The sequence below is a fragment of the Fopius arisanus genome, unplaced genomic scaffold (genome assembly GCF_000806365.1).
Source record: "Fopius arisanus strain USDA-PBARC FA_bdor unplaced genomic scaffold, ASM80636v1 scaffold00162, whole genome shotgun sequence".
NCBI classification, from domain to species: Eukaryota; Metazoa; Arthropoda; class Insecta; order Hymenoptera; family Braconidae; genus Fopius; species Fopius arisanus.
Window position 1 is genome coordinate 136529 of NW_011887901.1, and position 25139 is coordinate 161667.

The following is a 25139-nucleotide window of genomic DNA, read 5'->3' on the forward strand; positions in this document are numbered from 1 at the left end:
GATCAGGAAGTGTCCTGAGGTGAGCGCTTGAAGATCGTCTGGATCGTCAGACATTGGTGAAATTGGCCTGGAGTTTAGGCAGGCCTCGATATGGATCAAGATGATGTTGAGTTCTTCATAGGTGAGTGTCGTTGTTCCCAGTGTTCTTCTCAGGTGATGTTTCGTGGATTTCACCGCTGCTTCCCATTTGCCACCGAAATGGGGTGCTCGTGGGGGTATGAAGCTCCAGCGAGTTCCATTTGCGGCAAGAGCAGCTTGGAGTTGTTGATTCTCTGGTGATTCTCGATTGTAGAGTTGATGCAGGACTTCAGAGGCGCCTTCAAAGTTGCTACCGTTGTCACTGTACATTACTTGTGGGATTCCTCGTCTCCCGGTGAACCTCTTGAACGATGCGATGAATGCGTCTGTTGTTTGACGTGTGACTAGCTGCAGGTGCACTGCTGATGTACTTAAGCAGACAAAGACTGCGATATGCACCGCGGCTGGCTGGGCATTTGTTGGTCTCCACTTGAGTATGGGCATTGGACCGGCATAGTCCACCCCTGTGTGGAGAAATGCTCTCGATGGTGATAATCTTGCTGCGGGGAGTTGCCCCATCAGCTGTTGAGCTCGTTAAGCACGATATCTGGTACAGATGACGGATGGTAGTAGTGAAGGATGTGCGATCGAACTGTACCTCTGCCGCCAATTACTCAAAATTGTTGGCGGGTGATTGCCAGTGTCAGTCGAGTACCTCCGTGGAGGGTTCGTCGGTGAGCTTCGTTGATGACCAGTGTGGTGAGATGTGAATGACGAGGCAGGATGATTGGATGAATCTCGTCATGGTCCAGTTGAGCGTTTCTGAGCCGTCCTCCAATTCTCATAATTACTAGCTCGTCTAGGATTGGAGTCAGCTTTGATAGTGGATCTCTGCTTGGTAGTTGATGTTCTCTCCTCAGGATTCTGATTGCTGCGGTAAAGAATTCATTTTGAATTAGTTTTACCCAGAACAGTCGAGCCTCGTTGAGTTCTTCTGGTGTGATGACTGGTGTCTGGGGTGTAGGTTTCATTCTGAACCTGGTGATTGCTCTGTTGACGATGGCTGTCACTTGCAGCACCTTTGAAAGTGTTGAATATCTCTCCAGCACCTTCGCTAGAACGTTGACGTTGACCTCAGCCGCGACTGGATGAGCTGGTGTTGGTTTTTCTTCAAGTGAGACTTCTGAAAGAATGTTGATTCTGGATTGTGGCCACTGATCTGGTTCTTGATTTAACCAGTCAGGTCCTGACCACCAGAGTGGATGGTTGATTAGTTGATTTGTTGAAATTCCCCTGGAGGCGCAACCTGCTGGATTATCCTTTCCGCTGATGTGTTTCCAGGTTGCTTCTGGCAATGTTTCTTGGATTTCTGCTACTCTGCTACTCACGCCAGAGTAACAGATGAGTCAGACCAGAGGTGTGTTTCCACGTTCTCGAGTTCGAGCATCATGTGAGTTGAGTTTGCAAGACGGGTGAGTAGTAGTGCGGCGGTGAGTTCGAGGCGAGGGATGGTCATTTCCTTAAGCGGTGCCACCCTCGTTTTTGCACAAACGATAATTGTTGAGGTAGGTTCGTTGATTTTCTTTGATCTGATGTAGATTACGGCACTGATTGCTGATTTCGATGCATCGGCGAATCCGTAGAGTTGAACGTTGACTGTCTCTGTTGATAGTCTGAGCCATCTCGGGATTGAAATCTGATCTAGCTCTTTGATTTCCGCTCGAAATCTCCTCCATTGTCGTACGTAGTCCGTCGGCAAGGGGTCATTCCATTTGAGTTTCAATCTCCATAGATCTTGGATGAATATTTTGCCGAGAATGACTACTGGAGCGATGAATCCCAGTGGATTAAGGATCTGGGCGATCTCTGATAGCACTGATCTCTTGGTGAACGTTGTTGAGGTGAAGTTCTTGGCCTTGTATTTGAAAGTATCCGTTGATTGCTGCCAGCAAAGGCCTAAGATTTTGATGATTGATTCTTCCAATTGTACTGGTGAGTTTTGCGGTGATAAACCCAATTGTTGGAGGGCTTCTGGTGAGTTGCTGCTCCATTTTTGGAGTGGGAAGCCACCGGCTTCGCAAAGTCCTTGTAGTTGAGTGGCGATTTCTTTTAGTTGATCGATGGAGTCGGCGCCTCCATAAATGTCGTCGACGTAGCGACCTTTTTTAAGTGTCTCTACTGCTGCTGGGAAGCGGTGACCTTCATCCTCTCCCAGTTGTTGAAGGACTCTTAGAGATATCCATTGTGAACAGTTGAGCCCATAGGTGACTGTGGTCAGTTGATATGTGATTTGTTGATTCTCCTCGTTGAGCCACAAAATTCGTTGAAGATCCCAATCGTCTTGGTGAACTCGAATTTGGCGGAACATCTTCACGATATTCGTCCCAAAAACGAAAGGCTGTTTCCTCACCCACGTGAGGACGTTGACTGCATCCACTTGCAGTTTTTCTCCGGGATAGAGAATGTCATTTAACGATATTCCTGTTGAGCTTGCACTGGAGCCGTTGAATACGACTCTCAGTTTTGTGGTCACTGCATCGTCTCTCAGAACCCCATGGTGCGGTCGATAAGAGGCTGGGGATGGTTCTGGAGTCTTCGGTGCTTCTTGAAGGTGATTTAACTGTTGATACTCGTTGATGAAGGCTTTGTACAGGGCTGAGCACGCCTCATCCTTTTGCATGCGTCTCATTTCCGAGTGTAGTTGACGTGTTGCTTTGAGCCTCGAGTCGCCGAGGGCTGTTGCTGAGGTTTTCAGGGGGAGCCTCACAACATAGTGCCCCGTCTCGTCTGTGGAGTGCGTCGATTTGAAGTGCATCTCGCACTGGTGATAGCTCATGGCACTCCATTGATTTGTTGATTTCTTCCTGGACCCAGAATTTTTGGAGAAGCTCGAGTAGCTGTTCATTCGCAGAATTTTGTACTGCAGTTAAGGAGATTCTCGGTGAACAGCTGTGGCAGTTGATTGGGCCTGATATTATCCAACCAAATGCCGTTTGTTGGCCAACTAGTTGAGTTGATGTTGACTTGACAACCTTTTCTTTGATGATCCGCCCATAGTTGTCTGATCCGATTATGATATCGATTGGTCCAGGCTTTAGGTAATCTGGATCGGCCAGTTGAAGATCCTGTAGTGAGCCCATCCTTGTTGTTGAACATGAGAATGATGGCAGTCGTGTGGTGAGTTTCTTCAAGATATGTGCGGTGATATCGACTCGTTGATTTCCGATATTTGATTGAAGCATGACTGCCATGACTCCTCTCGTTGTGCCTGAAGGTGTTCCACCGATTCCGATTAGTTCGAGCGTTGAGTGTGCTCGTTTCAGGTGGAGTTGATAAACTAGATTGTCGGTGATGAACGATATATCCGAGCCTCGATCGATTAACACCCTTACGTCGATCAAGTATCCTCGTGGTGATGCTGTTTTCACTAGCGCCGTTGCTAGCAGCACAGATGGCTGCGTTGAATGCCGTTGATTGTTGATGATAGATGATGATGGTTGATTCTCGGTGATTTTCTCTTGTGCACTGATCCGCTGGTTGTTGACGTTAGCTGATGCCGTTGATCTCTGCTGTTGAGTTGATTCTCCAACTTGACTCAGGGGCGCGTAAATCCCCTCCGCGGTTGTTGAATCGGTTGATTTCGTTGATTGATGTGCTGTTGGTGATACGGATCAGTGAGACGGAGGGCGAGTGGTGAAAATATAATTGAAATTCACTCACTCGATTCCTCTGCCGTTGATGTGGACGCTGGAGTTGTTGAGTGCAGTCTCTCCAGCTTCGCAACGTCTTCCATGAGGTCCACGTGTCCTCCATGGATCAGCGTGTGATGTCTTTTTTCCTGTCCAGCAGCCTTGCCCTTGTAGCAGGTCTTCCGACAGGTGCACTTGCTATGTCGATGAGGTCCCAAGCAGTTGAAACACAACCGCTTTTTGGCGACAACGTCGGATCGTTTTATTGGTGAGAGTGCGATGAATTTCTCGCAACTGGCGATGTAATGTCCTCCCTGGCAGAAGGTGCAGCAATTTTTCGGGAGGGGCCTCGTTGAGGTCTCTGTTGCCCTCTCCGTCGTTGAGGCCCCGTGTGCAATTCTTCTCCTGTTCGATACAGGCGTTGATCTCTACATTGAGCTGCTGGTTGTTGAATGAAGCTTGTCTCCAGAATTGATTCCCCTGGTACACGACTCGATGAAATTAGTGAACTCCTCGAGCGTTGGGAAGTCCTTGCTTTCTCCGAGTTTCAACTCCCACATCTTCAGGGTCTCGGAGTCGAACGATTGTCTCAGCAGGTGGACAATCATCTGCTCGAGTAGCTTGGATGTATTGAGTTTTGTCATTTGCGGCGGCTGGTCGAGGGTTTCGGTTGCAGCTGCTGCGTTGGCGGTGAGGTTCTCTGCGGTGGCGTTGATGATTTTTGGGAGCTTCAGCACCCTGCTAAATAACACCTGTGTTTGAAACGCAACAACGTTTCAATGATTCACGGTCGATTTCGGATAACGTCGATAATCGTCGTGACATCTCGGGTCAACGGTCACGCAAAAACCTGGAAGACGCTCAACCGAAACAAGCAGTCGCGTATCGGCAATGAAATAGTGCATACCTGCTTAAAATCGCTTCAAAAATTCAGTCCGTTATCAGAAACCCTCCATCTCGATTTGTACATCCCTTAGCTACATCTCCGGTGGCAAATTGCGAGCCTTCCAATTAAGTACATTCAACGTTTAGTTAACTCAAGCATCTCAACAAATATTGTATTGCTAAGGCCAAAGAGTTAATTGTTAATTACACCGTGGTTCGACCCCTCGGTTTCAAATATAATTTATTGTGACGTGAACAGTGGCTTCAATTTTTTTCTGGACCTCAACAAACTCAACCCCTTTTCATACACTCCACCCGCATCCACCCAAAACAGTTCTTAAATCAAACAACCTGAGCGATGAGTCGTGCATCCCCGTATTTCTTGACGAGTTTCGTCCACGCCCTTTCATAATTTTCTTCGGTGATGCTGAATGTTGAGATGAGCGCTGCTGCTTACCCTTTCAGCAGGCCCTTGAGGCGAGCCAGCTTATGCACTCCTGGCATATTGGGGTCACTCCCCACCATCGAGAGATATAGATCACTCCAGTTTTTCCACTCGGAGTATCTGCCATCGAATGTGTTGAGTTCGATCCTCTTCAGTTGATTGCCCGATTGCTGAGCTGGTTGAGCAGGTGGAGTTGATTTTTCGGCGAGTTCTCTTTTTTTGGTGAGGCCCTTGAGTTGATAGATGAGCGCTATGCTCGCTGTTTTTACCTCCTCCGCTCGTTCGTGAAGGCGGTGGGCAAAGAAATCATGATCTGTTGGTAAGAATTCGATTACCGTATCTTCTAATTTCTGGAACTCGCTCCAGTGGGTGCTGATTATAAGTTCCTGGCCCTCGAGTTGATCTATGGTTAATGACCCGAGGTTGTTTGCTAATGTGGCCAGGTTTGCGTTGATTTCCTTGATGCTGTCCACCTTGCGAAGGAGAAGTCGCGTTTGATACTCCTCCTTTTTACTCAGGGGAGCGGACATGGCTGCCCAACTCTCATGAGGTTTGATGGTCGGATATTCTTCCTTTTTCTTTGGAATAGTTGCAATCGCCTTTGGTTGTTGAGGCTCTTCGTTGATATCCTCTGTGTGGGTGATGAGCAATTCAGGGATGATTCCCTGATTCTCGTTCTCCTCAAACACCTTCTCTCTCTCACCCTGTTCTGATGACATGTTGATGCTCTTGATTACCGACCGGAGGTGATTGACGGTTACGGAAGGTGAAGGTCGATTGAGCTGTCGATAATTTGTCACGGGTGACAACAATAGAAAGAGACAGAGGTATCTGCCCTTGGGTGAGAATTATCCGTGCGGCTAGCTGAGCGCGGTTGTTTTGAGGTGTCGGATTACTTGCCTCGAAGGTCCGTTCGTCACAAACACCTATTGTTCCGATTTTATTGCTCTCGAAATTCGTTGAATTGCTCGTGTGAACCCCGCAAATTGTTCACCACGAGGCGTCCTTTTGATTTTCACACTGTCGCGTCACTCGATTTTTTCATTAATTGTTCGTTGATTTTCGCCTTTTCACTGACTCTAATTCCTAAATCCGGCTTGAAGGACCATATGTTTGTTGAGGTAACTGTTGACTAGGGTGGATCGGGAGAAATTCAGGAAAAACGCGGTGATTTTGTAAAATGCAGTAACTCGCGAAAATTATAACACAACACGATTATCAATTTATTAAAACGCGTGGTCAATTTCAATGTGGTTTTTACAATAATTTACAGGTTGATTTTCGTTGAAGTACAATTTAAAGTTGAGTTAATTGTTGAATGTGTTGAGGTACAAGTTGATTGTGTTGAATTAATAGGTGATTAATTAGATGAGTTTACTCGGTGAATTTCATTGAGTTTACGGTGAGTTTCTGATTAGATTTTGTTGTTATCACGTTCACTGGTTGATACGAACAGATTGCGTTGCGGGGGGTGATGGTGCTTTTGATGGTTTGGAGATGACCGTTGACCGATGGGCCACGATCATTTCCGGATTTTCCCGATCGATAATTTTCGTGAAAAGCCACCCATATTTGTCTTTATTTTAAACAATATCTGCTGGAAAAATGCTGTAAGGCCCATCGTTTTTTTTATACCTTTAAAAACCTATCAAGCAGTTAGTCGCAATTATTAAATACACCATTGGGCTTATGTGATTATTCCATGAGATTATTTTGTTGCAAATTCAATTTGCAACAAATAATAATCAATGGAAAAATCCCAAAAACCCATAACGCTGCAGCGTCATTGGCTCTCATTTACCCCAATATCTTCGGGGGGGTGCTTCTGATCCAAAAGTGGAAAAGGACTTTTCGGCTCAGAATCACCCCCTGTACATGCTGGTAAAGTATTAGCATGTACTTCTGGGACATCTTGCGTATTTCTCTCTCTCCCTATAAGTTTCAGCTAAAGCAATTTGTATCATTCTTCTTATTTATGTAACCTAATCGGGGGAATAAGAATTCTAACCATTAAACCAATCAAATTCAGGTAGTTTATCTCTAGTTGAAGTGTCCCTTTTTCAACACTCGAGAACTTATAATTTGACGGATGTGTGCAACACTTAAAAGGTAAAGATCCAACAAAAATAAAAATAATGGAGGGGAAATGGGGTAAACGTTGTCGTTCCTTCAATTTGCCCATATCCTACAGCAGATTAGAAATTAACCCGACGCGCAACAATTTTTACCCTTACGAATGATAAGTTTTACCAGTAAAATGTCATCAGTCTATAGCTAGGTCTATCCTCCCCTCTCTTCAAGAGAAAGAGAAAAGAGGATCCGATCCCCACATAACCCTTCCCGTAGAAGGTCTGTATGACGTAATTTATCCCAATGGCCGGAAGAATTCAATTTTTTTTATTCTTTTCATAACGAATGGATGAAGCAACTAATTGAAATTTGACTTGCCTCATTTGATAGAAAAACTTTTCAGGTATTTTCGGTGAAAATTTCAAGTGGTTTGAAGAAAAGGTTCTTGATAATCAAAACGATTGAATCGGTGCCCGGTAATCTTTATCTGTGGATTACAAAAAAATTTAAAAAAATGCAGTGGAAAAGAAATCCAAAAGTTTACTACAGCAACAATTTCATTGAATTTTTTTTTTGTAAATGGCAAGGCATACCTTATAATTTGACACAATTATTGTTTATTGTTGACAGAAATGTATCCCAAACCAGCGTGATGCGCGCTAAAGATGGTTTCGGTGAGGTTGGTATTTTTTACCGTGCCGGAACATTTTTTGTGACCTTGGCTGGGGAATAAATATATGAATATTTTCGTCGAAGGCACGAAAATCAGGGAATTTATTCTCGTCTAACAATTAAGGGGGACTTGCTATGATTTACGGGAGGACCTGAAATAAGAAGAGGGAGGGAGGTTTGAATGATTACCCGGGGAGGGGTTTCTGGAGATTAAACTTTACTCTCTTCACGTTTCATCAAAACAAATATCAATACAACAAATAATCAAGGCCTTTTAACAACTAGTGGGGAGTAAGGCCAACTCACTTGCGGCTACCCGAAATTATATAAGGAAAAAAAAAGGGCGACTCTCAACCTGCAAAAGGCGGCCGACTGGAAAAATAATAAGTGATAAGGGGCTTAAATGAGAACAAAAGAAAATTAATGTAATGGAGGCTCACCATTGGGGGGAAAACAGGGAATAAAAATGAGGCACTCACGCGGAATGATTTCGCAGCAATCCTCCCGATTTTCCTCGGGGTTCCTCCTTCCTTCCTTCTTTCTCCTCGATTTCTCCGGGTATCCTCACCAAATGGTTCCGCTACACAATCTTTCTCTCCAACCTCCTCTCACTAGTTCTCCAAATAGTTCTTCCACACTAGTTCCTCGTCTCACAATAGTTCTCACAATAGTTCTTTTCAGCAATGTCTCTTCACAGAGTCTTTTTTTACTAATTCTTCCTTTCTCGCTAATCGCTCTCTGATATTCGGGGCAGTGACTCGTGGGGCAGCTGTGGCAAGTGTAATGGCTGCCAAACATCCTGATTTCTTCCCCGATTATCGTGGGTAATCGAGGTTAATCGGGGGCACTCGTTATTAGGTGTCCTTCTCCTTTTCGCGGGACGTCTTCTTCCTTCGCGGCTCACGTGGGGTCCTCTTCGTTGATGTGTGAGGGCTGCAGCGAAGGAAAATGGGGACAGGGGTAAGGAATATCCGGGGATGGGTTGCCCAACGGTGGCAAAAAGAATAACTGAAATCTACGTTAAACTATGAAAATTGAATATATTAAGGTGGGGAAAGGGAAGGGGGGAGGGGGGGTACACAATTCTGCCTCGTCACACTTTATAAAGAAAATCATAAAAATTCTCCAGATGTTTGATAATGTTTATCCTCCCATGCGGAAAATTTTTTTTTAATTAAGAATAAATATTGTATTGTTAAGGACAAATTGGTAAATGTCTATTATAGCCCCGCTTTAAATTTTTTAATTTTTTTTCTGACATACCGTCAGTGTGGGCGTTATGGAATACTTTACGCGTAGAATCCATAGTGAACGCTATGATACATGGTTTTCTCTATAATTTTTAGATTTTAACTTTTCAACAGTCCAAAAAATATCTCTTCTTCAATTGAAACATTTTTTCATACTTATGGGGTCAATAGATTAATTAATATTCAAGAAAAGGTAACTCCCGCAAATGCCTTATTAATGAAACCCCTGCAAACAAAATGTCCCCCTTATGGAACCCACAAAGGTAACAGTTTTGGAATAGGGAGATCCATATGAGGTTATATATTTCTCTAGGCTTGGAAGTTGATATAAATACTTTATTACAATAAAGTAATATAATGAGAAGAGCAAATATAATCGATAGTTCATAACATTCATTATTCTTCTACCTTGCTCTTTTCTGGTGTCACTTGTACGTTAGTTTTAGGATTATTATCTATTTTACCTTCATTTTTCTGATCGTTCTGACTGTTATTATCTTGAGTCAAGGATTCTTTGATTATTGCTCCTGCTACCAGTGTCTCATCATCATTATCACTCGTTAATATTACTTTTTGCTTCCGAATGGAAGCTTTGTAATCGACCAAATTTGAGATTCCCATTTTTTGTCATATTTCCACTTAATATGACCCAATGATTTCGAAAATGCATTTTTTCGACCGTGTCCGAATGTATCTATGTATGTGTGTGTGTATGCGCTTTTTTTATTTCATTGATTTTCTTTGATTGCTTACCTGTATCTCTCATCAGTTGCATCTTTTTCTATCCGAATGTAAGTCTCATTGGGTTCTATCTATCGCCGTCAATAAAAATTGATTTCACCCATCCGTTTTTATAATTTTTACATTTTTCGAAAATTCGTTTTTTTTTTACGGTAGCTCAAAAAAAATCATCTGAATCAATTGAATCACAGCTTAAAAAATATGTCCTGATGTGCTCTTAACCGAGTTCGAAGATGAAGGTGACAGCAATAATAATTTTTTTAATCTCTGTGAAATTACATTTTTTTTTTAATTTTTCGATGATTTCTTTGCCTATCAGTCAGGTGATACATACAATGGTGCTTGAAAAAGTTGATTTAAGTTTATCATTTCAGAGCGATAAAAAATTGAACACTCTTATCGATGACGGGTTGAGGTAAAAAAAAAACAAAGGCAAAAGAACATTTTGAATGAGGGTTTGAAAAGAATAGTTCTCACTTGGTCATCCTTATAGGAGAAATATCTGATGATGACCGTCTTGTCTCTTGTTGAAATAGATTCCAGAGACATAAATTCGCTGCTCTAAGTTAGTTACTTTGGATTAATTCTAAATTTATTATAGCCAAGTATATCGGTAAGAAATTCATTTCTTGTATTGAAGAGCACATGGATTTAAAGATAAGGGGTTATTAAATTAATAATCAGACGTAGCATTGATATAACAAACTGTCAAGATTAGCAGAAAAAGAAGACTAACATCATAAAAGAGAAATACTAATTTCAGAGGAGAGGTTTGAAGGAACGAAAAGAATGGATACCAATGGAATGCAAATGGTAAATTAGAGGTTTTAGCTATTTGTCACACTACTCCCTTCACTGAAAAACAGATTGCCGTCTCAACAATCAAATAAACTTGTATGATGAGCAACTGAAATATCAGTTTTAAGGAAAAATTGATACATTTGAGTTATCTGGGGCCTATAACCCATATTCTCTTTGAAACCCCAGAGGGAAAATACAAAAGAGAATAGCAATAGATTCGAATTAAATTGTCACAATCAGGAGTTTCGATGAAGTTGAAGTTTTGTCATGGCGTGCAGCAGGTTCATTACCATAAAATAAATAATTATAATAATGGAACTAAATAAAAAACATGAAATCCGAGGGAAGAAATAAAACATTCTCCTCTTTTTCCCTGTGATATTTCAACGGTTTGAATACACTGATGGCAAAATCCCAACGCCAAATTGAGCCGAGGTTAGGTTGGAAGAAACTGCTGCTAACTTAGTGACTTCGATGTAACCGAAAGATAATAGAAATCAGAAAAATATTGAAATGAGTCCGTTGCCATCGGCGTATACTTGGCCATATTAATCGATTTATAAGATCTACCTATTCCCAGATTTCATGTAACTTGTGGCGTTTGTATTTTCTGGATTGAATACGATTTGGAGGTAATAGAAGGGGTAGTTGTATCGTGTACACGGTAGGTCTCGGCCTTATTTGTTGGATAGAGGCGAAGATTTTTATCTCGATTTCGACCTCCGCTAATAGCTCACGAAAATTAAGTTCTTAAACCTAAAAAATTACTATTGTGTTCTTAAAATTTATCCCATCAAAAGATAGTTATTGGAGCATGGAAAAATCAGTACAGAATTACCCTTTCATCAGGATGATTTCTATCTAGATTTCAAAATAATTTTTATAAATTTACATTTAACTCTTTAATTAAATTTAAAGTTTATAAATTTAATTTTAAAAAATTTCTCCCGGTGTAAAACTCACGTGCTTCTTATGAGAAATATTGAACAGATCGTCCAGTCTACATTTGCAGTCGATTTCTATTGTTTGATAATATTTATCTATTTGGACTCCGGATTTGCATAATTCCAAAACAACATTTCTCATGATCATGATTTCTGACAACATCATTGTCCAGAAGTGTTACTTTGACTGGCGTTTAATGTGCACAAGAAAACTGTACTTTGGCAGTAGTTAGTGAACATTGTCAGGAAGAGATGTGTGTTCCAAAAAAGACAAAATCATTTCCAACCTCTGCCCCAAAATGTTGATGAGAATTCGATAATATTTGATTTGCTGGGTTGTGAGCAACTAGGGATTATTGGTCATAAATATCTTCAATTCCAGGTAATAATCGTTCTGAAAATAAACGAATGACTGTGTTACGTCTCTACAGATGCCGAAAGGTAGGATTTTAGTAGATCGACACTTTTGAGAGGTAACTCCGATTGTCAGTGGATAGCTATATTCCTTAGGTAGGTTGCAGTAATCAAGACCACTATGCGTGGCTGGTCAATTAAGACACGAATTGGTTTAACTAGAATTTTAAGTTTTATTTGGATTGAAACTTCACTTGATTACACTTGGTTTCACAATGTTTATTTTTACTAACTTATACAAAGCGGGATTTACTATTTTAGATGATAATGAGTACTTTAAATTCAAGAAATCCTTTCAATTTGCTCTTAGTGAAAGATGTTCACTAGGAATTTAAGAGAACACAGTGTAGTCCCTTCCGAGTTGAGTCAGAGCAGAATTGGATGGTTTCATAATTGAATTAGAAGTAGAAGTGACGTTAGGAAATTTTGGAATCGAGTTTATAGGGTTGAATCTACATGGGTGGAAAATGCCGCAGAAGACTCGCGGGGGCGTGCGCACCCTGAGTTAGAGGATAGGATTGGCTGACAGGAGGTGGTAGGGAGGCGAGACGGTTGACTTTGGGTCAGCCGTCGAGTTGCAGGGTTGTGATTGGAGTTTTGGTGATTAAAATGCAGCTGCGTTTGTATCTTTTCGAGAAAATTTTGATCCCACGGATTGTTGAGATTCCAGAGGGTTTCTTTAGAATTTATGATGCTTTAGGATTTCCGGGGTCCGCCGTTTCCGGATAATATTTTTAAAGATTGGAAGGTTATCTGGTTTTTTTAATGGTTTTCGATGATTTTTCAGATGTACGGATGTAAAAAGGAAATTCTATGTTTCGTTTCTGGACTATTTATTAGGCACATGTGCATTAAGTTCGTTTGAGATTTGATCTTGAGTGTGGGAAAAGCAGTTTTAGGTTCGACAGTCGATAAAATAAGGTAAAAAAAATTGCTAGTGCCATCATAGGGCACAAGGTAGGGAAGTAACAACTGCAATGAATCGCTTATCGCCATTAATAGAAAAACTGATTATTGGCCACTTGGCCCGATATATACTCTTATAATTTTCTGGACAAAATTTTACCTTTATCAGATAGTTCTCAAGGTCAAAAGTTGATTCATTGAGTCCTAAAGATAAACTAAATATTGTACTTGCTTATCAATATTGTCATGAAACATGTGATCAAAAAAAGGCCATACAAATTCCCATAATGCAAATTGGTATGGTAATTTGCTCATTATTTTGTTGGACTGTTATATATTTTCTTTACAATTTGAGTGTGAGATGCGACCTTTCCTGTTCATTGCAGATGGCGTACCGTTTTATAAATTATTTAATCTTTCCAGAATTTTAATAGAATTGTGTAAGCGAATAGTTGAAAATTGAAACGTTACTATTAGAAATGAAAAAATTTCGATTTCATACGGAATTCTCAGGACAAATGTAAAACCTGAATCAAAAAATACAAAAGAAAAATTAGGGGATTGAATTGGTTTTCTATATTCGAAGAGAACGCAAAAAAAGAGAAAATAAAGTTGACGATAGCCGAGAAAAATATACAAAGTGGTGCCATATGTTATTCGAACGAAAACTCATGATTGTGGGTAGACTTTGACACGTGTCAATAGACCACCTATTTGACTTTTCACGATGCTTCATCGAAACAAACTACTAGTGCGTTAAATATTTCAACAAAACTTCAGATAGTTTATGTCGCCTCAAAAAATGATTTTTTAAATATAAAAAAATTACGCTAATTTCTTCATACATTTTCTACTCGATTTTCGATATGCCCGACGTAAAAATCGGAAATTATAAATTTTGGGCCAGGCTCCTCTCCATCAGCTCAGTGCAATCATTTACTAATCGAGGACAACTCTCCTATCTGAGCCGTGCCCTCAGCACGCCTTTGCTATTACAGTAAATATATACTTTCGTTCCCTTATCCCCTCTGTCCAAGATTTCCCTGGAACACGCCCTCGGGGTAATAAGTTCTTTTTGAACTACGGTGGCGTGGGAGTCTTGTCCAAGGCCTCTCGTACTTGAAGGCCCCTCAGACCAAATCGCTGCTCTTTTTCAGTCGCCAATCCCAGAGCCATTCGTGTATCAGACTAGCCCTCTTGGTTGCGTCCACTCCGCATCACTTTCTGGTTGGGTTACCCGATTTCTAAGGTTTGAGCTTGAAACTCTTCTGGAAGTATCATTGCTGCCCGCAGACATCCCCTCTCCAAGCAGCAGCCCCTGACGGTTCTTGTCCAGAGGAAGAATAACGGCACGATCTCTCGAGCCTAAGTAACGAGCTTATCTATAACAAGGAGCCGGAGCAAAGGCGACGTAGTTTCTATCTGCGTCCAACCGTTTCCCGCTATCACCCTGACCGTAAAGTTCCCCATCCATCTGACGATTGGTGTATCGATCCTCAAACATGCCGTCAGCTTCTCCATGATTCTAAAGCACGTGCTATCAAATAGCCCCTACGACGATGAAGATACCTTCTCCGTTTTTCTTCCCTGTTTCCTTCTCCGTTTCTTTTCCTATTGTTCCAGCGTGGGTGTGTAGTGAAGTCTTAGTTGATCAGCCCACCTGATGTGCGTGTTCCGAGTGGCTGATAGGCCATATTTTCAACACTGCATATGCAATATACCAATCAACGAATCCATCCAGCGTTTTCAGTAGAAGAGAGGTTAGGCTGATAGGTCTATAAGCTTTGGCAGAATCATAGCGGTATTTACCAGGTTTAAGGATACAACTCTGACCTCTCTCCATCTTTTTGGCACATGTTTTAGAGGTAGACATGCCTTCGATGTTGCTAGTAGCCTATGCAGCAGTCGGGAATCTGCGCCCCCCCCCCCCTTCCAAAAAAACCGCGTATACTCTATCAGGTCCGGTACCCTTGTACACTTCCACTTGTCAACGTCAACATTTTCGAGGCCAAGTCCCAGTCGGAATGACCTTCTCTTCGTCGTACCCGACTCAATCCAGAGCACATAACCTTTCTCTGTACCACTGAGTAAGACAAGTGCACCGGGATTAGATGTTCGAGGATGTCATCTGGCTGGGCACTGGGTATTGTGATTTCACTCAATCATTGCCAGGGTCCACCGGAGAAGACTCGGCAGGGTTTGGCAATCGGTGACAGTTCATCCAGCACCTCACAGAAGGTCCTCCATGTGGATTCTTTCGATTTCTTGATACCATTTTTATACTCCCTCTGCACTTCCCAGTATTGAATTCAATCTTCATCGCTTCTGGTATGGTGTGCTTGGTTCCAGAGTCTGGACAGGTTTCTCCGCCTCTCAAGTTTCCGATTCTAGCATTTGACTTTTCGCCCCTCTTTGCAAGGTTTCATCGCGCATGCTCTTTGGAAAAATTCGGTTATGGCTAAATGAATCCTCTCCATTTCATTCCATAGCCTATCTATGTGACTGGGTGTCACACGTTCACCCTGCCATTCTTCGAGTTCCCTTCCAAAAGAGATTCAGTCAGTGGCCCTGGGATTCCTTCCCATAAGGCCCTGCTCCATTGCAGCAATGTTTTTAAACTCAGACCTACTTCGTCCGTGACTAGAGAGTAAATAATCGTGGTTGACCTTCTATTCCCAATGTTATGTCGGTGAGGCACTGACACCGAGATGTGACAAACGTGGGGCTGGATTCTCCGTTCAGAATCTTCAGATCCATGCCTGCCAAGTATCCTAATAGGGCTATTTTTCTGGTATTGTTCTAACTGCCTTATGTGCTGAAAATTGACTTCAGCACCCCTGATAGGCGGCAGCTATTTTCAGCTATTGTATCTGTGAGGTTCCTGCAGTTCTTTGGTGGGTGCCAGTTCTTCGGGGTCGTGCAGAAGATGCGCAGATGACGACATCCTCGAGCTACCGCCCCACCGCACTCCGTCCGCTGCCGCGGTGCATTCACACCTACAAGCCGTTGCGGTTCCGTTATGTAAGCTTCCCTTTCGGCTTTTCCGACGTGACCTTCACGCCCCTATTAGTCTGGCCATGCGAAAAGATTTTCCCTTTGGGATCCCATGCCATTAATGATGCATGCGCACCAGGTACAAGTAATTGGTTACGTGTATGCTCTCGATTGCAGCGATCGTTTTCATACATTTTCCTATCGGTAATAAATGAGAATAAATTCTCAGCGCTGTCTAACATAAACTTGGTCAATTTGCGGGTTCAACGCTACCGTGAAAGAATAATATCTCTCCTTTCATTTATTTCTTTCCATTTTTCACTGAATGTCAATCATCTTCGTGGTTCGGTAACTATGTCACGTCTGTTCGGTGGGCTCCATACCAGCCGCGTCCTCGTCGCGACCTTTGGATCATGAGAAGGACTGATGAGGCTTGAATCTTTTTTTTAAAAAAAAAGGTTCATCACGCATTGAATTTTTGAAATACCTCATTGCATTATTTAGTTAATTATAAATGAACTAGTATTCAAAAAATAATGGAGTAGGGGGTACCTGCATATCTCTATGAGCATCCACCGAACAAAGTGAGATGACTCAAAGAGGTTAAATTCATTAATAGTCGTTCAGTTCGCGCACGAAGAATGTCTATTTACTTTAGAATATACCTAAAAATGAAAAAAATTATGGAACGGAATACGTTGGAAATGGAAGTAGTTCTAATATCCTTTTACCGAATTAACTATACCGATTTCCATACGAATTCTGTTTGCTTGTTCAACTTTTCCATGATTAATCTTCTCACTTTTTTATGCACTTTAACTTTTATTCTACATCTGGAAGAGGGGGTGAAGTTAGGTTACATAAACACAAGGTTGGGAAAATTGCGCAGTCTGTGAACAATTCGATGTCACTCCAATACACAATATTTTTCAAGTTATTAACACGTGGCCGTAAAATGGCCAATGGGTATTGCACTGTTGGAGAGATATTGTGGATGGGAATAATTATTGGGAATTTTGGAAAAGTAATTTATATCCATGGCTGCTGCCAATTCTTCGGGAAGAATACCCGGCGTGCTGGTCCGGTCGTCCACGAGGAGGATTCGTAATAATTTCGTCGGGCCGTCCGTTCCGACGCTTCTTAAGCTCAATGTCCACTATTGTCCACATTCAGAAGTGGCCGGCAATATTCAGAGTCAATCGTCGCAACTGCTTGATTCCATTTCCTCTTGGTTGCGTCGAAAGTAGTGTTAACCAACGGTGACGCGGAATATGCAAGGGACAATATGGGACACGGGAGATGCAAAAATTTGCCTCGTCGCTAGTATTATTCTGGTCATATTTTGTTGCGAAAAAAATTACAATATTTTGTTTTTTTTGAGTTTTCTTTACAAAAGCCATCTCTGTAAATTTATTGTCGTTTTTTATTTTGAAGTTTTATCCAAATGCAATATTAGCATACGAAAATTTAAGTAATAATTAGTAGAAAGAAAGAGTGACTTCCTGATTTTTGTTTCTATAATTTTTATTTCAGCAAAACGTTATTGCGGTATGCTAGTGCGAGAGGGGGGTGCCGACATACTACGGATACTGGAGCAGAACAAGAGCGAAACTGAAGCACAGCCGAACGTGAGAGCCCTCTGTCGCTCAATTTTAGAAACCCTCGCTTTACATCGGTGCTGACATGGCAAGTTGGACTTTCGTGGTTTCGGAAAATTCAACGTACTCCAGTGTTATGGTGGCATTCTAGTCAATTCAAAAAGCCTCGCAGCAGTGCAAGCTTTTCTTTGATGAATATTATTTTGTTGATCTCTTCTTGTTGAAAACTAAAATGAATAAATTCACATAAAATCATCTAGATATAAAAAATATTCGATTAATTTATGGATAAGTCTTTCGCCAATGATGATAATTCCTATCATGGTTATAACTATGGTCTGCTTTATGCAAGCAATTTCGAACACATTCTAATATAGGATGTAGGATGGGAAATCAAACAGATAATTGTGAATCGATACGATTATCGATATTGCGATACTATAAATGTCCGTATAGATATGAAACAATGATTCAATTTTTGCGCTCTCACTATGATCTAGTTAATAGTATAAATGAGGTCACATATGCCAAAAAATGGTTTTTTTAAATTAAGGCTGTAGCCAAACTTGTCTTAGATGTTCCTATATATAACTGGCCATTCAAAGCAAAAAAGAACAACTAAAAAAAATAATGTTTTTTAATAAACTAAACTATCGCATGGATTTTTGTTGCCTAACTTGCGAGAACATAATTAATGTACTTCGAAAATAAAATTTCTTAGTAGAAGTAGAGTTGAACATATCGAAATGATGGCACACTATGCACTATTAGTATCCTGCTTCCAAACAAAACTATTGCATTGGTCCGGTTTTACCTTTTACTAATTTTGCTTGGGAACGAGGCAGGATGTTAATACGAAAATAGACTCGTTTGAAAAATAGGCCTACACGGGATATGTCACCTTCCCATATATTTAATCATTAATCCCGAAAGATTATTCTCAGATTCCTGACAATTTATCAGTTCAGGTACTTACTCCATGTTAAAATACACCTGGATCCCTGAATCATGTTACGTTCTGATTTCACGATAAATATTTTAAAATATTTATCAAATAAACATTGCACAATTACTACTATTTTATTTTCAGCTTATAGATTACGAAAATAGTTTGGAATCGATATTGGGTTAAGTGTTGAAATAGCACAGAAAAGATGAGTTACCTTGAAATCCTAGAGTTTATCCAAGCATACCATCAATTTTTATCTATGCCCCATAAGGATATTTCCTTTCTATAAGTGGAAACCTCTCTCTGTCTGAGAGATCATGCCCAGGAGCGGACGAGGACAGCTAGTCTTCGGAAGATTATCGGTACATACCGAAGGGGGTATTCGATCCTGGGAAAACCCGCACTTAGCACGGCAGTACATTCGATCCAGAAAGCCATAGTGTGTTATAAAATTGTCCAAGTTCATCGACAATCAATAAAAAACCTTATATCATCAAAATCCCAAATTATTTATAATACCACACTTTTCCCGATAGCTGTTAGTGAGGAGCACAACATCTCCGAGATTGGGAACGAACTCCTGAGATCAATCGGCCGAGCAGTCAGGAAGTCGCGGCAACAGAGTGAACCGACGATGACTTTATTAGGAATCTTTATGTGAGAGATTACAGTTGAAATTATACTATATTATATTAATATTGAAATTAAGTAAACACTCCAATACCTAACCTTTTATTCCTTCCGATGGGTTACCTGTTTCAATTTTACAATTAGACGAAACTATGGAGATTCAGGTGTGCCGCGCAGCACTGCTCACTGGATTCTGCTATCTAATCGGTATTACCACTGCCATATCCCATTGACTCAGGCATTATTTCCGTTAAACAGAGAGAATCGTATTACAGAAGATGGATGAAAGTCTCAAATTCTTCCATTACGTCTTTTTCAGTGATGAAGCAACGTTTCATAGCACGGGAACATTGAATCGTCATAATTCTTGTTATTGGTTGAGAGTAAATCCGTATTGGACACAACACACTGACTATTCGCAGCGGTGGACGCTCAACGATGCTTCTGCGCTACATCAATGAAAATATATGTCTGAAACGCTTTATAAACCATGTAGCAATTCGCGACCTTTCGATTTAGATCTACTTCATACCTTTCTAATCAATTATGGAACTGGAAAAAAATGATGAATTTTTCCCGATTACCTATTAGTCATAGAGTAACTTGACAAGTTTAAACACTTTCAGTAAATCAGCCTCGATTAACTCGGCGATAAAAATTTCATCGAAAGATAATAACGTTATATATCACTAATTCAAGTTGTGACTCAACATGAACGAGAGAACTACTTTAATTGGCCACAATCCGCAACAAATCAGGCGTATTGTAGGATTGACAAGCCGTGGTCTGAGCCGGTGAATAACTAGTGCTTGCATTGATTCGAGAGTATCAACCATTATTTCACACCGATAATCTTGAAACTTCCAATCTACCGTAAACTTAGCTTCTTATCAAATAAAGCTTTTTGGTAGACCTCATTCGGGGCTGAAAGGAAGGTTTCACCGAAAAATGAATATCGTGCCTAAATCATGAGATATGGTGGAAAAACTAATAGCCAACTGAATGTGACAATTTTTGTTGAGGAAACCCTTCGTAACTACGGCACAATTCCGATTACTTTGGCGCCACAGTTTGATGGTGGTTTCCCGTAGTATTTTGTCTCGCGAGCTCGAGAAAAATAATGAAAAAATTCCCTCTACAATGTATTTCGAGATATAGAGGGAAAAAGGGGCAAAATGGACCTCTTTTTTTTGAAAAATATGGTTTATATTTTATATATCACTAAATAAATCTAAACCTATAATACCATATTATATGAAAATTTCTAACCTTCTTTTTAACCTTTACACCATCTAGCGGATTTTTCACGAATTATATAAATTCGAATGAAATCTTGCCGCCATTGTTTTTCTTCATTCTCCTTTGTTTTTCAAAGCGTGTTAATCAGGCAGCGAAGCAAATTAGAGTTTTTTTGTGATTTTCAAGTGAATTAAAAGTGTTAAAATGTCTAACACATCCTCTCATCCTCAATTGCATCCAAAGCTTGCTCATTTTTCTATATTTACCTCATTTGGAGGGCTTGTTCAAACAAACAGACTTTACCTCCACGTGGTGCATTCTGGGTAACGCCCAAACAGTCTGAAGATAAAGCCAAAAACTAGCCAAGTTCCCCCCTCATTTTCCTTTTTTTTTGTGTTAATAAGCATGCTGTTTTCAAGGCATAAAAAAAGCGGGGTCCAGGGGCAGCCCCCCGGCGGGGTCCAGGGGCAGTGGCCCCGGCGGGGTCCAGGGGCGGAGCCCCTGGTAGGGGGTAGGGGGGCAAAGCCCCCCCAGTCAAGAATAAAAATTGGCTGTATCATTAAAGATAATAATTTGGGAAAAAATCACAGAAGTAATTAACTATGTGATTAAACAAAAACAACAACAAATAGTTCATTTTTAGCAAAAAAAAATAACGAAATTAGAACATGTAAACATTAAAATTTATTGCTTCCCCTTAATAATTATAGTTTATACCGCTGAAATGTATAAATAATAATATTTTCACAACTTGAATTTGAAATTAAAAATGAAAATTTCTACTCAAAATTTTCCACATTTTTAAAATTATTTTGGTTATTGACAAGGCTGAATACACCTCCCCCCCTCCCCTCACCCTCCACCCGCAATCCCCAACGTCCCAACATTGTATGATATAAGTTGGTATTATTTGAAATTTTTACATTAAAAAATCGAAAACTACTATAAATAATAGAGATCGATTTTTTTTATTATTTTTCCCGAATTCCTGAGACAAAATAGTACGGGAAACTACCATCAGACTGTGGCGCCAAAGTAATCGGAATCGTGCCGTAACTACGATAGATAGGTAACAATTTGGTAGGAATGGATAGGAGATCTTACTCTGAATACACAAAAAATATCAGTTTTAATTTTCTGTCGCAACGGTTAAATCTTACGTACGAGAAACTAGCGGTAAAAATTGGCGGAACTGAAAATTTTTTGTTGTATCTATAGGAGCTAATTAGGAGTGAATTTTGAGCGACGTAAAAAAATTTTGAGCCTTTATATTTGAAAAAAAAAACGTGTTCCGGCTAGCTTTCTTGAAAGCTAGCAGCAAAAACCAGCGGAATCGATAAATTTTAGTCGTATCTTTAGGAGCGAATTAAGAGTAAATTATGAACGATGAAAAAAAATATGGAGCCTTTATATTTCTTTAAAAAAAAGGATTCCTGCTAGGTTTCTTGGACGCTAGTGTTACGCGAAGACGTACAAAATTATTGTTAAATCCCATTGAAAATAAATTTCCAGTGGAATTTAACGATAATAATCAAATTTCAAAAAAAATTTTATTCAAAACGAAAAAAAATATGGAATTAAATTAAATTCCAGCACTTGTTTTACAAGGGTAAAACAAGTAGAGGTTTTAAATATGAGAATGTTCATTTAACATTCTCATATTAAACCGCGAAAAGGAATGCGTTACCAAGGGGCCTTATCACCCTTGGTATTGCATTACACTTGAAAATAGTCAGATGACTGTCTCCAAGTGACCCCTCTACACCTCGCCGCCCGAAATCCTCCAGCAACGCACTAGCAAGTGCGTTACGCAACCCACGCCCCTTCCCAATCCTCCCGCGTTCAAGTCACCACGCGCCAATTCTCCATCCGGCACCTTCCCCCTCCCAAAGAATCTTCATGGGCACTTAGCAGTGCACCATGTTCCCCCACTTTCACACAATTATTAATTCGTGTATGAATTAACATACACCAATTAATAATTGGTGAGAAGAACAAGGGCAAAGAAGATAGACCCTGGCAGTCACTCAGTTCCGCTTGAAAGGTCAGCGAGTGTAATAAAAAAATCAGTGCAGTTCCACCAGAAAATTTCACATTCATACAAGGATTAAACATTCATACCAAGGAGGCATTCAACAACATTCATATAAGGACTGTAACGTGACATTTTCTCGGGGAATAAAAAATGCCCATTACCTTCGCCCTACTTCTCCTAAGCCTAATAAAACCTGCTAAAATTTAACCTAATGGCGCCAGGTAATTTTTGTCCGGAATTACCAAACCGGAAAAATTAATAATCCTAACCTTAACTAATTTCGATAGTCGTTTAATCGAAAATCGTACCTCAAAACCCTAAAATTTAACTCAAAAATGTACTCTAAAATCAAAAAGGGAACCTGAAGGGAACAGAAAGGATAATTAGGCTTTCGGGGAAAGGTGACGGTCCTGGGGTCGCTCAGTATGCCAGTTATGGAGAGAGGGATGGATCGTAGATGGGGGCAAGGTTACTGCAAAAATCGGGAAAAAAAACAAAAAAAGGAAAAAGGAGGCGAGCAATAAATGAATGCAACAAAACATTGTCCTTACGTGTTCCACTATTGACGTGAAAGTTCAGCACAAGAATAATTAATGATAAACAATTTGATTAGATTAATCTGCTTCCAAATTTTAGTTTGCGATTTCAATTTTCTCTAAATGTTAGCGTTCCGACCAATTCCCAAATACAAATTTTATTCTCCTCTTCAATTATCGCGAAATATGAGTTTTCACACCTAATCCACAATACCATTTCAACTGCCTTATTAAATCACCGCGAAAAATAAATTATTTAACAAAATCCAAAATATTTTATTGACTATTCCACATTCCCATAAAATAATCCCACCGGAATGCGGCCTCAAGGATTATCGATGCGAGGAATAACCGAAATATTATTTTCGCCTGGGAAATCGATAATTTCCCGGAATCGGACCCTCAACGAGTGAGCGCGAGCGAGAGAGAGCGAGAGAGACGGCACTATGCCTCGCTGCTCGGTTAGCAGCGAGGAGAAATCCACACAATAAATCTAACTTCCCTTAAAAATTCGATAACTCAGAATCCGCTCCGCAGATTCCGGAAAACCCTGGACCATCGGGTTCGGGACATCATTCCCCACACTCCCCCCAATTGTAGGCGTAAGGGTACATAATTAGCCCCGCTAAAGCAATTAATAACTGCGAGGAAGTTTAACGCGCGATTCCCTACCTGTTGCACGTAGCCGCTCGATGGCACCACGAGGGAGAATCGCTGGCCTTGTTCGTTGGCCGTGGACAATGTCACTCAAAATTCACTTGAAAATACCCTCAAAACCCCCACAATTTAGACCAATGACTTCCCAACCGCACTGGGGGATAATGCAGGCCGAAATTATTCGGAAAAACCCTCCACAAACCTCTTCAAAACCACCCAAAATTTGGGGGACACGACCGAGGCCATTTCCATGGCTCGGAAAAATCTCACAACCGTCAATAATTCTCGGGGAGCCGCCAAAAGGGGAAACATCTTTAAATAAAACCGTAAAAACTCACGGTAGATTTTCTCGCTGCCTTCCTCTTTGCCTTCAGGACCATCCAGGCTGCAGCTAATTGTTCTGATGTCCTGGGTGGTGCACTGTATCACTCTCGTCACGTCCTGGGAGCCTCACTTGTCATTCACGTGTGTATGTTCTCGCGGTTAATGCGTAACTGATTTTCGGAGGTCAGTGTCGCGGGACGCTGACCCCCCTAATCACGCCTACCAATCGATCGAGTGTCGATTGGTGGATCCCTCTACCTTATTATGGGCCAAGCCCTTCGCGGGGGAATTAATTCAAATTTGAATTAATTGCCCAATCCTAAAATTTATCTATTGCCCTCATTTCTTTTTCCGGATCGGTTCTCCGGGATTCTCGGAATTAAAAGACCCTTATTCCTGATTCTTAAACCTAATTTAATTTTCCTAACCCTTAATTTATTTGGCAATCCACCGGGATAACGACTGATTTTATCCCGAGCGGCCTTCCACCCGTATTCAGTCTTGGCAATTCGTAGGAGTAGTGACTGAATCTACCACATACGACCTTCCACCCGTATTCAGTCTTTGGCAATCCATCGGGGTTGTTAATATTTTTACCCCGTACGGCCTTCCACCCGTACCAATTAATCCTTGGATCCCTTTTTCTTAGAGCGCCGGCTTTTTAGCCGGACCTACCCGACCCGAAGGGCTTACTCTATCACCCTCTAAAAATTCCTCTCACCCTTAACCTACTCTAAACCACCCCGAAAGGGGGGAATCCTAATTTTCCTACACCTAACACGTAATTTTATTTGCCTCGCTCTCTCTCTATTTCTACATTTTATGGGGGATTCTAACGGACATCCTCAATGCTCGTTACAGGACTAAACATTCATACCAAGGAACAACACACACAACCAGGAAGATACGTTCGCACCGGAGATTTATTAACAGCTAACAAGAAGATCTACATTGGAGAAGGGAAAGAAAAGGAATCAAGAACCCCCAAAGGTAAACTCTCCAAGATCTACTATATCCAACGCTCTAGAAGAAATAAATTAAATTCAAGGTTTAATTTTTAAGTTCACATTCCAATTAAAATTTTTTTAAAGATGGTCAACTATAGGATTTTTGATTAATAAAATTGCAAGGAAAAATATCGTTGAAAATTGTCGGGAAACATTACTGTTCTATATTAAAAATTATTGTTTTCTCATCACTAGCACATGTAAAACTTAATTAAAATTTTGTGACGAGGCACTTTTTTAGCCCCTCCCCTGCCCCCTAATAATGACTTGTTTTATATATAAGTAGGTTAAGGATTAGGTTAAGGAAAATGGACAAACCGACCACCGTTGGCACC

The 25139-nt window shown here is 40.8% G+C and overlaps 1 protein-coding gene across 5 annotated transcripts in view; it reads left to right on the top strand.

Annotated features, from left to right (window-relative positions):
• LOC105272327 (protein zyg-11 homolog B) overlaps nucleotides 1-18153 on the top strand; it is a 127965-nt gene extending 109812 nt beyond the window's left edge. For all 5 annotated transcript variants that reach the window (XM_011314412.1, XM_011314411.1, XM_011314409.1 and 2 more), the window contains one exon: nucleotides 17363-18153. In XM_011314412.1, coding sequence (XP_011312714.1) covers nucleotides 17363-17386 — 24 coding nt within the window. In that variant the 3' untranslated portion in view covers nucleotides 17387-18153. The remainder of the gene's footprint in view (nucleotides 1-17362) is intronic.
• Nucleotides 18154-25139: the final 6986 nt, after the last annotated feature.